This window comes from Patella vulgata, chromosome 6 (genome assembly GCF_932274485.2).
Source record: "Patella vulgata chromosome 6, xgPatVulg1.2, whole genome shotgun sequence".
In the NCBI taxonomy this organism is placed as follows: Eukaryota; Metazoa; Mollusca; class Gastropoda; family Patellidae; genus Patella; species Patella vulgata.
Window position 1 is genome coordinate 45,037,988 of NC_065884.2, and position 18,479 is coordinate 45,056,466.

Below are 18,479 nucleotides of genomic sequence, written 5' to 3' on the forward strand. Positions count from 1 at the left end.
ATATTCATTATAATATTTAATGAATTTAACAAGTAGATAAATTTATTGTTGTCTGTGGTTGTGTCCTATTATGTGTCGTCACTTTAATCTAAGTTCAACGTATGTATTCATTATCAGAGTAAAGTTGTTTGGTGTCAGCTACTGGAATCTTCCTGATAACCATACTCCCTATCAACCCACATGGCCATTTACAAGGAAAAATCCCCAAAATTCCTCCATAAATTTAACCACACAGGTCAACAGAAGTCTATGGCTGCAATAATTCAACTTTTTATCAGTTGCAGCTGAAATAATTTGGCTGTGTTATATGTATAAGTATCATTCTTCAAGCCATTAAAGAGACATGATAGTAGTGTAAGGTCAGATTCTATAGGAAAAGTTCAATTCATAGACAATTTTTTGTCATCAGTATTTTGTACATGTTATATTGTTGTTGATGTTATAGAGGAAAGGGGAGATGTGTGAATCATTTATGATATTTATCTTACATATGATATTTATATCTCTTTATTCTAAATATTTATTCTTCCATGTTTAATCAAATCTCTTTAACCAAACAGGCATTGCAGGGAAATAAAAAGACAAGGACTACGTGAGGGTATTCGAGCACTGTCTCTTAAAATTGTTAAAATGCAGTTCTAACACTGATAAACAAAAAAAAACATGTAATAAACAATGTCATGTCATTCTTAAAGTAAATTTGTCATAATCTGGTTTACATCAGTGTCTTTCATTGATAAAACTTTTTACTATCATATATTAATGGTGTATTTACATTGTTTGTTTATTATATTTTTACATACATTTCACTGTGAAATTTTACATTTATCATTTGTTTTGTTTCACAGATTACTATTTATTTATTCTTCTGGTTGAAGCTGATAAGAAAATGGAGAGATATTGAATATCTCACTGAACAAAACTTCAAATTGTATCTTTATTTATGATAGATTGGATTTTATTTATTGTACACAATATTTAATTATTGTTTTATTTCAACAGTTGGTCTATGTAAATAAAAAAATCTTAAATAGGTAATACTATAATATTAATGGAAAACTTTTAAGATATAATTTTACACAATATTTAATTATCATTTTATTTGAACAATTGGTATATATAAATAAAATAATCTCAAATCGGTTAATACTGTAATATTAATAGAATATTTTTAATGGTAAGTGCAAGAGGACCATACTACACACAAAAGAAAACTGACAAGTTGAACCTGCGGACAAGACATACTACTAGACATTGCAAGAAATAAACAACAAATTTAATATCAAATCAAGTGAATATAAATAAAATAATCTCCAATGGGTAATACTATGATATAAAAGGAGTATTTTTAAGATATAATTTAAAAATAGATAATAAAGTAAGACTAAGATGATGATGATGGTAACTAGATGAGTATAATAATAGAAAATCTATCATATTGTTGATGCTAGCGGTCATCTTGTTGATCTCTTCTCATCCAATTTACCAATAAAGTGTGTTCATTTCTTCCTTCGACTTGACGGGACCGACACAGACCCCTTTTGTACTCTGGCGAATATGATTGGCACATTTGGATATTCCTACTTAACGCAGAGAATTATTGATGTAAGATATTGATTTGAATATTTGGAGGATGAGATAGACGCGATCTATAAATCAAAATTGTCATCTTTTCTTTGTTGAACATTTCTTCATTTTCTTGTTGAGTGAACAACAGAACAATCAATCCCCCTCTTTTAGCCCATGATTTGAAGGAAATTAGAAAATAACAAGAAAAAGAGCAATAATTTGAAGGAAATGTTAATGAAGACAATCATGATGTGAATCTTGTAGAAAGTATTTCTCTACAACAACTTGTATATGTAGTCAAGTTAACTTAATAAATTTCAAACTTTTGTAGTATTGATGAAGCCCTTGTTCAACCGTAATAACTGTCTGCCTGCAATATGATGGACATCAATTCTTTACCGATATACTTAATCTCTTTGCCTTTGTCTCTATTATTTAATATAGAGGAACAATATCCACATAATTTGGATGGTGAATAAAAATCAATGAAGGTTCCACTTTATCGTACTCATCATAACTGCCAAATTCCAATAGTAAAATTGTGTATAAGAATTTGCTATCAATAAATTGTACGATGCATCTCTGTTTGAGCAATAAATAAATGCAGCAAAGCGTGGGGAATGCCATTCTTGTGTAGATTCTTTGATTAATGGAACTGATTATATCAGTGTTTTTACCAACATTTCATGTAATTTCTTCACCGGTGTGGAAAAATGATTCATTTTTTTTCATGTCAAATCACTCAATTTAGATAGTCAGTTCATAGGGGCTATTGTAAATTCTTCTTTCCCATCTAAGAGAAGATGTTTAAAGAGGGTTACACTCTTGAAGTCAAAATTTCTCTTTATTTATGTTTCGTTTCATTGCTTTAATATCTTTGAAACTTTGTCCTGATCAGTCGGTTTTATATTTTGATATTTATTTATGTCTTCTCATGTTTTAAATGATTTCTTCAATTCTTAACATTTCAATATATTCTGATGTTTTTAGAACTTGATTAGGATTTGATTATGTTAATTTGTAGACCTCTGAGGTAAAAGTATACTGTAGTTGCCTCTTACTGTCCATCCATAACTTTTCATGGGTAAGATAGGAAAGAGAACTCTTAAACAGAATTTGATAAAACATGCCAAAATGAGCTCTTGTGTCATACACTACGCACTCTTTTGAGTCTTTAGGCTTTTCATTGCTTATCAACAGTTATTCCTCTTATAAATTCTTGTGGAGCTTATAACTGAATTGAACAAAACTTCAGTTTATTTTTTCTAACACCTCCAATGACTATTCCTTTCTTCAAAAAATTATCTGATCAGCTTCTTTGAGTCTGTAACTTTGTGTCCAAAACTTGTATAAAATTTTGTATTTATAGGAAGAGTTTTGTTCTTGAAAGCATAGAGTATGTGAGTGTGCATTGTATTCTTGGTCAATGCTTTATGAGAAGAGTTTAGTTTCTTGAAAGCATAGGATACAACACAGAGAAGATATGTTCCTTGTATTAATAGAATAACAAAGAAATAGCATGACTGGTAGAATATTTATGATTAAACAGTTAATTATATTTTGTTATTGTGGCTAAAGTTGTATTATCTAGGATGTCTAATATATCACAATATGTACAATAGATATTGGTGGATATTAAAGATGTAGAATAGCATCTCTCCCTGTGTTGTGGTCTGTTAAGTAGTTGTACTGAGGTACAACTAGTGATATTTCAATATCAACATTGACTAATTATCAAGTCAATAAGAAGTAATCTGGATAATGCATTATCATCATAAACTATATCGCCCATAATAACACTTAACTTTTACAAATACTTGTCCATGCTTAATGTTCTCCCAATGAACAGAAGATAAATTGTGAATCGTCTGCCAAAGACTGGACATGAAATTGCATGTATAGAAAGTTTGATGCCTTTGACACCATTGATAAAGATTTCAACAATATCTCTATATCTAACATTGTCTTAGTAGAACATCATAAACACTTCACCATAGACGCCCATAAAAATCATTTAGACTGACAAAATTTTGGCATTTTATTTGCTTGCCAATTTGATGGTTTGTTGAGAGAATGGTGTCATGTTTGCGTGGAATAATATCAATTAGGAAAATGAACAACACATGGCGAAATATTTAAAAGCTCTATTATTAAAGCTTTATTACTTCTCACAAACATGCAGTTACCTTAATTCTCTCAACTCTCCAAGTGTTTTATGTAATTCTTTAAATTGAGAACATATCTTGCTACTTACTGTTAGCCGATGTCTGTTACAAGCATGGGAAATATTTCTTGTCCTCTTAATATATTTCATGTCTCACTCAGTATTTCCCTTTAAAATTCACATGATGTCATAACATCTCTTTCAAACTCAGTGTCAGATTTTTTGAAAAAAATAATAAAACACATTCCGAAAAAATGATAGCTATCTGTTTCATATTTAAGAATTTTGACAACTTTTTGGTATCCCTTTTATTAAGATGTATAAAATATTACCATTAGCAAATATTGCTAATTAAATTCTAATTTTCTGTCTGATATTTGGGTATATTTTGTCAAAAAAAACACATTCAAGAAAACCTGATAGCTACATGTTTTTTGTATCCCTAATGTATAGAATATTACCATTATATTTGACTTCAACAAACAATTGCTAATTACATTCTAATTTTTTTCTCAGGTATTTGGGTATATTTTATTGGTATATCTATAAGTATTTTTTAAATAGACTAGTGGTAAAGATATATGGTGTTAAAAAGACATTTATGTGTTTGTCTATTTGTCCTGTCATTATAAACTACTAGACTAATTCACTTAAAACATGTTCAACATATAATCATAGGTATATATCATAGTCAACAGTCTGTCATTTTATATATTAGTTTTCTCCTGTATGATGTTAGACAACATTAAATCATAATAGAATGGATAAAATCTTGAATTTAAAGTCCCTACCCTGTCAGATTAATGATTTAAATATAGAAATTAAACCAATCACAATGCCATATTATGTGTCTTAGACAAATACAGTAATTATAATTACTGTATACTATCTTTTTCTTACCATCTAACCCATTCTTTGCATGCATGTTTTTTTATATGCTTGGATATGCTTAATTACATTTTAACAAGAATCTTTACATTAAAATAGTACAGACTTTTTTAAATTTGAGATAAAGTGAACAATCTGGTTTTTGCTGTGCCTTCAGCTGTATATTAGGTCTTCCAAACATTAATGATGTTTAAAACTATTGAACACAGAAATCTAATGGATCAGGATTTGTTAGTTTATATTTTTACTGAGTTTTGATATATTGTATGTAGAAAATAAACTCTTCAGATGTGTGTTAAAAGTTGATAAAATAAGATGAACGTTGCTTGATATATAAAATGACAGGTTTTCATATACATGTAAGAAATCTGAAACTCTCCGGATAAGAAAAATAACTTATATGTAATTAAATATTTATCTTTCAATATAATAATATTTATATTGTTTTAAAGTTAATAATAGTGAAATATTATTACTCATCAAAGTAGAATTTGTTGGAGTTTAAATTGGGGTGTTGTCGATGTAATAATATGTCCAGGTCGTGGAATATAGAAGCAGTACTTTACATATAATTAGTTTTATTAGAAGTATTATAAAGTAATTGGATATATGTGGGTTTACATTTGAGAAAATAGAAGAAAAATAAGAAAATGAGAATAAGTTGTGTAATGGAGGTAGAAAGTGTCATTTTGTTTTATCAGGTGTTCGTTATTTATATTCATTCTTATTTTGAAAACTTGTAGATTACAAAACATTTCCTCGCACATGTGCAAAATTCACTTTGTTATTTCGTTTCCAAACTATAATCAATGGTGAAAATATCAGTTTTCATGTCAGCTTCTAATTTCTGGCAGACGCATTTATAATAAAGTTTTTCGTTTCCACTTTCTCTATTTAGACAAATTGTGATACATTTTCTCATAAAATCATTGAAAAGTTCTTAGTCATCCCTTTGATTTGATTTTACTTATATTTCAATATTTTTTAAAAATTCAATACTTGCCATTGGTTCAGCTTTGAACATTATCAAGAATATAAAAAGTTAGCTTTGAAGAAAGAAGAAGGTAAAACAAAAGTTAAAGTTTAGCATCTCTTCAGTGGAATTTTAATTAATAAACTTCCAAATTCTGTTGCTATATAAAGTGTCCAGGTTACATTCATTTCGTTTGTAACTGAAGCTGCAACTTCGGGAAAAATGTCACTTCTTGACCCATTAAATACATATTCTTATATGTTCTTATCGTGAGATTGTTTTGAAATTTATTGAGCTGGAGTCAATTTATTCTGAAAATAACCTGTCTTCATTAACCCAGTTGATGCAGAAAAGTAGGACGTTAAACCTCATTTCAGAGAATGTATAGATCGGTTGGCTTTATTCTTATTAATATATATGTATTATTGTGTAATTAAAATTATTAACACAAGCTATCATTCCTTAAATAAGTCTGATTGTTAAGTTAATCAAGGATTTAGATATTTTATAAAGATGTTTAAACATACTTTTATAAGTATGTGATCAACATGCATAATATTAGAACTGCAGATGGTTGATTGGTTAATCAGTATTAAACCATACATGTACTACTTTCAATTTAAACACCAGCTGCAAGTTTCAATATTTCTTAAAGATATTTTCCAATTCATGGTTATAAAATGTTTTTGATGTAAGATCATGTTCATCTAGTATTCATTACTACTAATTTAAGATATTCGACAAGGAGTACCCAATGGATGTATGGTTTATTAGACAATTCTTGTTGCAAAAAAAATAAATCTTATTTAGAAATATGATGGAGATATAATGGAATAATAGCTTTTATTTTTTTTTGTGTAATGTGGTCAAATATTAGTGTATATAATAGAAGTAATGAGTGGTGTGGTTTTTTTACCGGTAAGTTATTTATCATAATGATGTATCTACACCTATCATTATTAATCTGACGTAGATTGTGAAAATGACTCACTGATTACAACTTTGTTTTATATTAATCATGATTTGTGGAAAAAGGTTTTTTAGGAGGATAATTAGATAATACTAGGAACTATTAACACATATGTTAGTGATTCTTGTGTGAAATATGTAATGTTATAGATAATAAGTTAATTACATGGATATATTTAATTAATGAGCACTGATGAGGAAGTATTCGGTACCGTACAATGCCTAACCCATCAATTCTAATCTGAATCATTGATGTGCGACATAGATTATCAGATTAATCATGTGTGACATGAACATAAAGAAAATGAATTAAGGTATAAGTTAAGATAAGAAATCAGTGTTGATATACCTGTATATAGAAGTATACTTTATATACACATCCATCATAAATATACATCATTTATCATTGAAGCTGTCCCCTAATCACTGTTTCACACTATCAACACCATGTTGTTCAGGTGTTTAAGACTTATTATTATTCAATGTATTAATATCACTAATAATTAATTAAATACTTTCTATTATAGATATGCCCTTAGACCTTCCATACATAAAAACCTTGAGTCAATAGGTATTCTTTCATTCTAGTTTTGACTTTTGTCCTGGCTTTTAACTGTTGTCGGAAGCTGAACTATGTTTTGGTAGGTGGAATATTGTCTTTATATTTTGTGAGATTCTGTCATACAGAGGAAACATCATTTCAGTTTTGGGCTTTTTTGTCCACTTAAGAAGAGGAATATTTTATTCATTGTGAGGTTGCATTTTATTATCGTTGAATTTTAGATTATAATTTCATTAAATCTTCAAAGTGCTGTATCTTTATGAGAAATGTTAGTTATTTGATAAAATTAAACCAAATTATAAAGAAAAAACTGCACTTTCCCACTGTTTCTTATAGTTTTGTTTATTTCTTAGTCATCTCAATACATTGGTTTCATCAATACTAGAAATTGTGCATGTCATATGTTGAACAGATTTCTTTCGTCATGTCAAAGTTCAAGAGAGCTTCTTACCAAACTGTTAACTCGCGTGTCATATAGCTGTTGTAAATACCAGCCTTGATGCACATGTTAAAAATACGCATAAGTCTATTGCTCTCAATTTTTTTAATTAGTCACCTCACGAAAATTTACTTGTATCTATATTTTTTTTAAAATTTCATTATTAATGATTGATTTTGATGTGTCATTGAATCTATAATTCGTTTTTGTCAGTTCTTTGTTATTATAATCATTAATAATCAGAGCTCAAAATAGTCAGTGTACAATACATCCGTGAGAAAATATTGTTCTCTATGATTTAATATCCTTTATCTTAAACACTATTAGTAATAATTATTTGTTGTGAAAACAATACTTTCTCAAGTTATAATTCAGTTAGTTCCTGTTAGTTAATATGAGTTATTTGCTTTAAATTGGTTATTATATTGAAGTGAGTAATTCTAGTTTAAATATATGGTATTGATATGATTAGTATGGTTAGCTAGTCAACAACTATATATTTTCTATCTATATAAGATATCAGTAGATGTATATCAGAAAACGTATCTTATGTTTGAAGTGTAATGATAGAATGAGGCAAGGCGATTGATGCTGTAACATATCTTCTAACGTGATCAAACCATCTTCTTGCTACAAACTGCTGTGATTATTTAGTCTTGTTTGTACAAAAATAACTTATTACATCTTTCAAGTAGCCATGATTCATCCAGTTTTGATTTTATTGTTTTATCTCTTTATTTTGGAGACTAGCAAACTTTAATTTACATTTAAGTAATTAATCTTTAGTTATCTTGCAAAGAGGCTTCTCATCACTTCTCATCCTTTTTTCTTTGCATGTTAAAATTACAAATTATTTACAAGATAACAAAAATTGAAAATCAAATGGAGTACTGATTAAAGTAACAAATGTTTCATCCTTTGAAGAATATCTTTTTGAAAAGCTGACTGAAGTTTGTTAGGGAAGTAAACTTCTTTTTTTTTTTCACACTCGCTCGCGCTTGTAACAACTGTTCATAATTTATCATATTTTTTTGGCAAATTGTTATTTAAAAGACAAGGTGCATGTCACATTGCATCCTTTTTTATTTGTGAAAATTAGCTTGAAATGTATAATCAGTAAAAAAGGCTTTATTCCAAAAGTAGGGAAAAAAATGACATTATTAATAATATAGAAACTGTCTTTGTATTTTGTATAAGTTATATAATCTTCCCAGCATAGCAATTTTAATATTTTTGGTCTGTTGGTTTAATATTATTTTTTTAGGATATTATGTAGAATATATTATGTTATAAAATCTGTAAGCCCTAACATGTCAGAATAAAGAAGGTCCATACACAATGAAAAGTACTTGAATGAAAATTCTGATAAAAAAAAACCCAAACATTTTGATCTAAAAGTTTTTCAGTTCGATCAATTCTGAATTAAGTTATGGCAAATTATTAATTCCACTATCTTTTCATACAAGCCAGCACATTCTTCATGAAGTTCCTTTTTATGTAATCAGTCTTTACATTAAAATAGTACATAGTTTTGACTTTTTAAGTATTTGTGAATGATCTAACTTATTGCACCTTTAACGGAAATGACTCAAGATTTTTAAATTTCAGTGTAATGTACGTTAATATTATTTGTTACAACATAGAGCTATTTAGAATAAAGATGCACCAAAATACAACCTTTAAATCTGTTCCTGTTAAAATCCTTTAGTGATAAAATTGTGTTGTCTATAATTGCTTTGTTGTAAAAAAAAAACATACATAGATAAAACACCTTTGCTAAAAAACGACTTTGAACAGTTCATTAAACACAATTCTCATTATCAGAATTAAAAAGAAAGCAATCATGACTCTATAATGTGGGTGGAAAAAATGTGCAGTGCAAAGAGACGAAGAATAATGGTAATAATTTCAGAATCTAAATATGTATGGTTATGTTATTACTTCTGTACCCCAACAGTTGTGAATAGTTGTAATTGATAGTATGTATATATGTGCAGCTTTGATGTCATGCTAGAATTGCCAAATACATAACTTGCTGTTTTACCACATCAAAAAGACCGTTCTTTTTGGGTATTGCCATGATATTTATTCATCCTGTTAGATATAAACAATACCTACTTCATATGATCTCCTCCAAATCAAAGAAAGCACATCTTTTGTGTTTGCCTTTATGAAGCAAGACAGGGAAGTATTCAACGCATTTAAAGTTTCCTAAACTTCTTTTGTTTTCAACGTAAAAACTGATTTACATTGCATGCTTGTTACTGTGTGAACTAAAAATCACTGCTTAAAGATGCATTACGCAAGAGCAAAATTTGCCTATTGCCGGTCGTTTTTCTGGCTTCAAATGTTATATAAATCTATTCACATGACAAGCCCATAATCAACTCTCCAGACCTGTAGGTGGCTTAGCTATCGAATGGATTAGATGATTAGAGCCATATAATCGGTTAAGGTTAAAATGGACGTCGCTCAATGAAAGGACCGACAATCAAGACTTTGTTTATTATCATGGTAATGATACTTGACACCCGACTATTTCTTGTCAAAATTTCAAACACTTAAAAATTTGCTTAGAATAAAGTAATTTGACTGAAATTTTCAATATATTTATTTTTTATTATCCATTTTTATACTATTATTGAAAGAACCGCCAGCTATTTATCTACATCATACATGCATCTTTAATATTTGATTTATCTGGTTAAATATAAGATTAAAATAGATCAAGCATTTGAATTTTAGAAGAAAAAATGAAAGTGAATGTAGGCTAATTTAATTTTTGATTAATTTCTTCTCAGTTTGCTCCATTGTAATCTGGTAACATATAACTATCATAGTCAGTTATTTCTCCTCAACATCATTGTCTATGTCATTAATCTGAAAACACTCAATGATGAAATTGATGGAATTCATTCAGTCATCCATTCATAACAAATCACAGACAATATTATTCAGATTTAATCAGAATTTGTTCACTTATTGTTTCAATATCTAAATTGTTATTGGTTTTCTTCCAGGATTGATCAATAAGAAGTTTGTGTTTTTTGTCAGTTTGAACTATTTAAGAAACTATAGGTTATAGAAGTTGATCTTTTACTGCTATAATAAATGCACATATTGTCTCTTTTTGCACGATCAACAACAGTAAAAGCGGATAAACAAAATCGCTTATTGAAACATGTCCAAAAGTTTGATTGAATGCAGGAATGTTAAGAAAAAATTGAATTGGATTCTTTTTGGAAGAGGTTCTAACCAAACCAATTTGGACTTGCCACTAATGCATATTACCCCTTAATGGTTCTCACATACATGAGATTTCCATTTTCTTTGTGATTTTGATTTCATCCTTTCTTTGGCACAATTGTCACAAATTCATGATTTTGCATGGAATGGCTTCTAATAATGTTTGAATATTTTGCTAAGGATATTGCCAAAATGAGCTTTTGTTGTCGGCGCTATCGATATTGCTATTCAATAGCTAAGAGTTGTTGATTTGGGGCCATTGTAGGCTGGTGGTAATTAAAGTTACTCTTCATCACATTGTCCACTCCTTGCCAACGTTCTATAGCTTTTCTAACTAAATGCAGAAATTGTCAGAAGTTCACTGGTTCAATTTATATTCTTTGATTGCATTCAAAACAAAAAGATATCTTTGCTTGATTTTTACAAACACTCGCCAGCAACAATGCCGAGTTAATTGCATTCCTCCAAGAATCTTTAACAACAATCAACAACTTGGGTCAATATCGACGTTTTTCTTTCTTGTCTAAGGCAAAATCTTAGCTTGTATCATTTGAGTTAAGTATTAAATGGATGAAATTATTTCAATGTGTTTATACTGGAACAACAAACCTCCGCTTTATGAATCTTTGATCGTTCCTTTAGTCAGTTGGATGTTGGTGATATGGAACTCTATCGCTCAGATGAAGAGACGATATACAGCCATATCAAATAACCATTGGTTTTTATTCGGCAAACCTCATGTAAGCATTTCCAGAAAAAAAAGAAAATATTATGTATTAAATCAATCATATATTTTTTTTACTGAATGAAAAGTCATAAACAAATGGATTTTTTTTTTCAGAATTCTTCACAATAAATGTAACTCTTTCATTTCTTTTCTAAATCAAGTCTTCTTAATATCCTCAGAAATAGGCATTCAAGTTTTTATTTTTTTATACTTTCAGGACTATGTCTTCTAAGAGAAAAAATACCCCTACAAAATTGTCAAAAGATAATGTTGAAGGTGACGGGTTAAACTATGATTGTGAAACTGTAGATAGTGAAACAAGTGTTGACGTGAACCAGTCTTACCCTTCCCATTTAACTCGACAAGACCTCTACGATTCGGACAGCGGCTCGGAAAAACCAGCCAACAAGAAACAGCGTCTCTTACAAAGTGTCAGGGAAGATACCAGTTCCGATTCGGACAACGAACTCAAATCAAACTCCAAATCTTTAAACAATAACTATATTCTAACAAAGTCCTCATTTGGACTGCATAAGAAATCTATGGAAAGTGTGTTACGTAAACTTCATCCTAGATCTCTAGAAATGGAAGAATCAAATGAACTTCCGTCGGGTAAATCAGACAATACTGTGATAGATCAAGTACAACATCTACTACAAGAAGGAGCTGGTATTAAAGACAAGGAACAACGACTTAGTGAAATGATCTCCCAACTGCAAAATATTAAAGAAAATCTCCACAAACAAAAGGTATAATTCAAATTTTATTACCAGTGGCCTGTTGAAAGGGGTGGAGCAGGCGACTGACCCAGGCATCCATTTAATGGAGGCATCCAATCAAAGAGTGAAACTAAAAGTATTTTTAAGTTTGAAATTATTGCTGTTAACTTTGTTATACAAGCTGCCCAAGATAATTTTTAACTTATCTCATAAGTCTTGGGGTACCTGGGCATCACCAAACCTCTTCATACCACTGGCAAATACTCACCCTAAATACTAATAACCAAATTAGCTTGCAAATTTAGAACATTACTCATGTAATTTTAGTGGCTTAACTTTTTCTAGAACTGGGGGTCCTGATCGTAGGTATTGTAATTCAACCTCGACATGAACAAATCTTCTATATAATACACAAGTGGAAAGTGCTAGTATATATTTTATAACATCAACTTGTTTGAATTTTATTGATGACAACTCACTTAATACTTGATTGAACTGCACTTGCAGTAGTTTTATTAAATTTAAATTGAACTTTAGATGATGGTGCAATAGAAAGATCCCTCTGCAGTCAAATTATACATTAAAATTTAATTTGTTTTCAATATTATCAGCTGTTAGCTCTCACATTTTGATTGCATGCATATGGTATTTGTGATTCTCTACGCATTTAGGTGCAGGTGTGAACTAGATGAGATAGAGGCGATGCCCCTGCTCTCTGAAACAATTAAATAGTTCAGATATGAATCTGGGTACAAATAACATTTCTTTCCTTGCATTGATGAGATTAAATAAATGTCTTGAAAAGTTGTAGCTGTGGGTAACAAGTTACAATTAATTGAAAGTGTTCATTGGTTTGGCTAATTCTGTATTCAATCTTTATACCATATGTATATGATTTAAGAGTTACGGTACTAGTGTTTTTGTGTTAGTAGTTAGTCCTACTTTACTTGACTTTTATACTTCAAAGTGTCTGCCCTTAATTTTCATAAATTGATATTGATGCAGAGGTAAATGAAAGACATCTGTTCACGAACAAAGAATAAACTGATTATGATGACGTCAAGTTTTTGCGGAGGAAAAAATTGCTTTAATTTTTTGCTGATGTCTTGTAAGAGCTATTAAGGATTGTAAATTGAATTATGATGACGTCCGGTTTCAGAATGTTAGAGTATTGTTTTACAAACCAAAAATGTTCCCAAGCCCTCTTATTGCTACATAATGAATACAAAATTAAGAATTCCATCTGTTTTCTGATCCTTATATCACAGAGTTGAGTTATTCATTAATTTTAACAAATAATTTTATGCCAGGTTTTTAACCCGAAAATTGCATATGTCATTTGTATTCCCCATTGTACTTATTTAATGGATATTGCATATTTTACCTAGGACCAGGTAATCTCTATCTTGGCTCTACAATTCAGATTATTACCTGTCGTGCTAGTACCATACTGGATCTACATGTAATTGCTGTTCTCATTCTCTTCTCATCTTGTGGACAGTTCATTTGTGACTGGAATCAGCCATTCGTGACTGCAACTTGATGAAACTCGCTGGAAACCACAGGTTTGTTCCAGAGTATTCCAGACCCAGTTGAACTTGTTTAGATATTTTTTAAAAACTTGTTGGGCTTATTCAACTACCAGTACTCATTGACATGAACCCAGATTTTTCTGGGACTGTTTAACTAAGGCTGAACTGTATAGGTCATTGCCCTTGTCATCTAAACCTTGTAATGAAAAAAGAGTGCTTAGATTTGTGTCAATTGCTTCAAAACTTTTTATCATTCTTAAAAATTTTCATTGGGAACTTTTTGAATAGTTATAAGGATGAACTCTATTTGAGTCATCCTTCAATTATTTTTGTAGTTATTGCTCTTGTCATAATATAACCTTGAAGGTTAAGGCATTTAAGATGGTTTTTATTCAAACTTGCTTGCATTCTGGGTAAATTCTTTTCGAGACTGCAAAAAGATTACAATAGTGACATCCTTTCTAAACATCTCAAACAACTGAGCTTCTAGTCATTGCCTGGCAACCCATTTTTGCCCCCCCCATCCGATTTTCAAGGAAAGTAGGGGACTATTAAAATTGGTCTGTCTGTCGGTCTGTCACACTTTTTTGGGACACAATAACCATCCTTCTAATTGAGCTAGAATGTCCAAACTTCGTGTAGGTGTTTACTAGGTGAATGCCTTGATGAGTTCGAAGATGAGAATTTTCTGCTAAGGGTAAGCAGAAATAAGCAATTTGATTGGTTGATGCTTTGGGACACGATAACTTTAGTTCTAATTTAGTTCGATATTGAACATTTTCTGCTGAGGGTAAGCAGAGGGATAAGCAATTTGATTGGTCGAGACTTTGAAACACAATATCTCCCCTTCTAATTGAGGTAGAATGTTCAAACTTGGTGTAGGTGTTCGTTAGGTGAATGCCTTGATGGAGTTCGATGATGAACATTGTCTGCTTACATTGAGCATAGATAAGCAATTTGGTTGGTTGATGCTTTTGGGCACGATAACTTTGATTATAATTAAGTGATAGCTATGATATCATTACCTTGTCTAAGTTTGATGAGAATTTTCTGCTTAGGCTAAGGAGCGATAAGCAATTTGATTGGTCAAGACTTTGGAACATAACAACTCTGCTTTTAATTGAGGTAGAATGTTCAATGATTAACATTTCCCGCTAAAGCTAAGCAAAGCTAAGCAGAGCTAAGCAATTTCTTTGACTTTGATTCTATCTGATAGAGAGTGATGAAACTTAGTGTATAGTTGATAATCAGTTTCATTGCGATTCCACCCCAAACCATTATGCTTGGACATCCCCATGAGTCTCGTTCCAGGACACATTGGTCAGAATAACGCCATATTCTGGTCTTGCCATCTGCAGTTGATCTAGTCGTTCGGATGGGACAGAAAACCGAGGTCCCCTGTATACATTGGCGTACACGTAAAAGATCCCTTGACAGTTGGAATTCGATATAAGAGTAAGCCGTAGTGTCGCTATCCGGGCAAAATTTCCCTCATATCACTGTATGGCATATGCCCGTCTTCATTAGCCCAGTTTGGAGCAGAACAGTAGGACATTAAACTCCATTTCATTTAATTTTTCTCATCTGTGAACAGAACACTTCTCCATTGCCTGTGTCGCCAGTTCTGGTGTTGTTAGCCAAACTGTAGATGTTCACCTTGATGGTGAGGGGTGAGGATCGGTTCACGGTCTATGGCAATGGATGTTTCCTCTGGTGAGACATTGGCGCACTGTATCGGTACTGATGGGTCTTGCGTGTGTTCCCACTGTCTGACATGCTGTCTCAGATGCCTGTGTGAAGGGATTCTGCACGTGCTGTCACACAACATGGCAGTGTTGTCGCCTTGTGGTACCCCTTGGTCTACCAGCTCGGGGGCGATCATCTGTGGTGTTGGTGGCCCGAAAGCGTCGCTGAAGACTGTAGATGGTCCGAACATTGACCTGGAAGTGATTGGCAACAGCTTGGGCAGTGTGGCCAGTGTTGAGTCTTCCACGTGCCTGGTTCCTCTGAGCTGTCCTGAGTCGTGGCAAGCTGCTGACGTTGTAGTGTGAATGATTCAACCAGGTATGGGGGTGCATTTTATAGGGCTGGTCCCGGTGAACAGCACGTGCAGCATGAGTTACATGAAAATCATGGAGAACACATTACCATCTCAGGTTGCGTTTTTGAGAACATTTCCTGGGTTCAACTCTGTGTTTGGGAAGGAGCCTTATTGCTCAGGTAAAGTTGGAGATGTGGTCACAAATATACAATAAAAACATTTGACAAGTTTTATGCAATGCGTCTATTCAGAGTAACATACCAACCTGACGTTTCTTTTGCTGCTTAGTACATTTATTTAGAGATTTCAGCGGGGGACATCAGCCTCACTGTTGGCTTGTTCTATATATATTAATTGCATGTGATTGGTGCTTGTTTATCTTGAAACATTTACAATTATGGTAGTTTATTCCCCAAAAATATCATTTTCCATAATCTCTAGTACACAGAGTCTTTCCCATGTTTCCTTTATTAATAATGGCAAATGGACAGGGTTCTCTATTGCCCTGCTTCATCTTAGACTTTACACCACTATCTTGAAATACTGATATTTGTCTCTCCTGAATATTTGTACCAGTGTATATTTTTATTCAAAGAGACTGGGCGGAAACAATTTACTAAGATTTTTTTACAAATTTGGAGTATATGAATTTGATATATAGGCAATTCATGAATAATATAATGTTTATTATACAAGTAATTTTGTTGTTGAGATACATTTCAATGATACTTTTAAAGAGGGTCGCGCTTATCATTTCATCTTAATGAGAAGCAATTCTTTGACTTCCTGTATTAATATACAACAGGAAATTGATCTTAATTCAAAGCTACTTTATTTCTATGGATCTCAATTTGATTTGTTCAAATGATATCTTTTACATTGATATTGTTGCACAAAACATTGCTATAATAGTAGCCTAATCATGACCACATTTTAATTTATTAGTTACCAAATTTTCATTAACAACTATGTTAGCCGTTATTATAGAAAAGTTGCATGTACAATTAGATCATTTTCTTTTCTATCAAGGTTGGAACACCTGGACTTTTTATTTTCTACTCCATAGTACAATATAAAGCATCAATTAACTGTTATCTGTTCACATGTAAATTTAAAAATAAATTAGCTACATTACATTGACATGTTTATGAAACATTGCCAAATCTGACCAACAATATTCATTATTCTCATATTTAATAAAATAAAACTACAGCAAAGTTATTTATCTTTGAGTAAACACCTGCAAACTGTATTAAGAATACCCATCTTTTTTTATTTTGCAATCTGTGAAATATGATTGTTATATTAGGAGCAATAAATGATTGTGTTGCTTGAAATGTTCGGACATTTTTAAAAAAATATCTGAAGCATGGCCAAATGATTTGGTATAAAATTATAGTAGATAATAAAAGTCTTGATTGTTAATAGAAGAGACAGTAAAGATAGAAAGAAGGATTTTTTTCCGTCTTTAGTTGCTTATTTTGTCAGAGTTTTCTTCTTTTGATTTATTCTGTCAATAACAATAAATTTCTCTTTGATGTTTTTGGAAACATGATGGTAAAGAGTTTGTCTGCTAGACCAGTTAATCATGTCTTTGTTCTTTCTGTTTTTCAATTTATGGTAGTAGAAGAAGTTATGTGATGTTGGAATTACCCATAAGGAGAAGGAGATAGACACCAAGACAGGATGTCGGATGGTTATTTTGCCTAATCAAAAACACCTGTCTGGAAAACAATTTCATGGTTGACTTATAACATGTATTTTTTTTTTAAAGAAGAAGAAAAATCTCAATTAATCCAACTAAGCTATTGTAGTGAATTAAGTTGTATTGGTTGATCTTTTCAGGATTGTAGAATTTATATTTTTAAGCTCTGCTTTATTTTTTGTCTGTTAAGTTCCTGTTCATGGGTGTTCATTTTTTTCTGTTATGAAAAAGTTTGAATTCTATTTTGTTCATTTGGGGGAAAAGCCATCTTCAGAATATAAGGAATATTTTTGGAAAGTGCTATTTTTTTTATTGGTCCAAATACAAGTGATGATGAAAAGTTTTAACATTATTTTTCAGTGATTGGAATTTTAAAAAAAAATGTATTCAATTATGTTATTGCCGAAACAGGACTTGACAATAAATTGTCTTTATTTGTTTTAGCACATGTGGGTCTGATAGAAATAGAAAATATAATCATTTAAGTATAATAAATGAAACATTAAATTCATGACAACTTGATGTTTATCAATGAAATATTTCTCCTAAATCTGTATTTTTGTGGTTGTCCACTTTTTAAAGCACTCAACTAATTCAAACCAAATGTTTTAATAACCCTGAGATTAGACATAGGCAAGGCAGAAGAACTTTGACTTAAACACTACCATTATTTCCCAGTTATCTCAGTAAATTCTGGTAATGACCGACCCCTCTTGTGTGTTATCAGGAGGAGAGTAAAACAGAAGTGTGTGGAGCCATGTGCTGGGAGAGGGCATCACATACAAGATAGCCACAGATTCAAGTAGCACTACTGTCTTTCAACAAGTTCCATTCATAACCAAAGGAACACATGATCACAAGCAGACTTACATCTAAATACTGAACAATATATTAATCGGCTGTCTGTTTCGATAACACTTTCTTATTGTTAATAAGGCAAGGCGT

At 31.1% G+C, this 18,479-nt stretch overlaps 1 protein-coding gene across 4 annotated transcripts in view; it reads left to right on the plus strand.

The window, feature by feature from the left end:
* Positions 1–18,479, plus strand: part of LOC126823633 (transcription factor egl-13) — a 112,286-nt gene that overhangs the window by 71,097 nt on the left and 22,710 nt on the right. For all 4 annotated transcript variants that reach the window (XM_050552582.2, XM_050552583.2, XM_050552586.2 and 1 more), the window contains one exon: positions 11,755–12,286. In XM_050552582.2, the coding sequence (XP_050408539.1) occupies positions 11,759–12,286 (528 nt within the window). In that variant the 5' untranslated portion in view covers positions 11,755–11,758. The remainder of the gene's footprint in view (positions 1–11,754; positions 12,287–18,479) is intronic.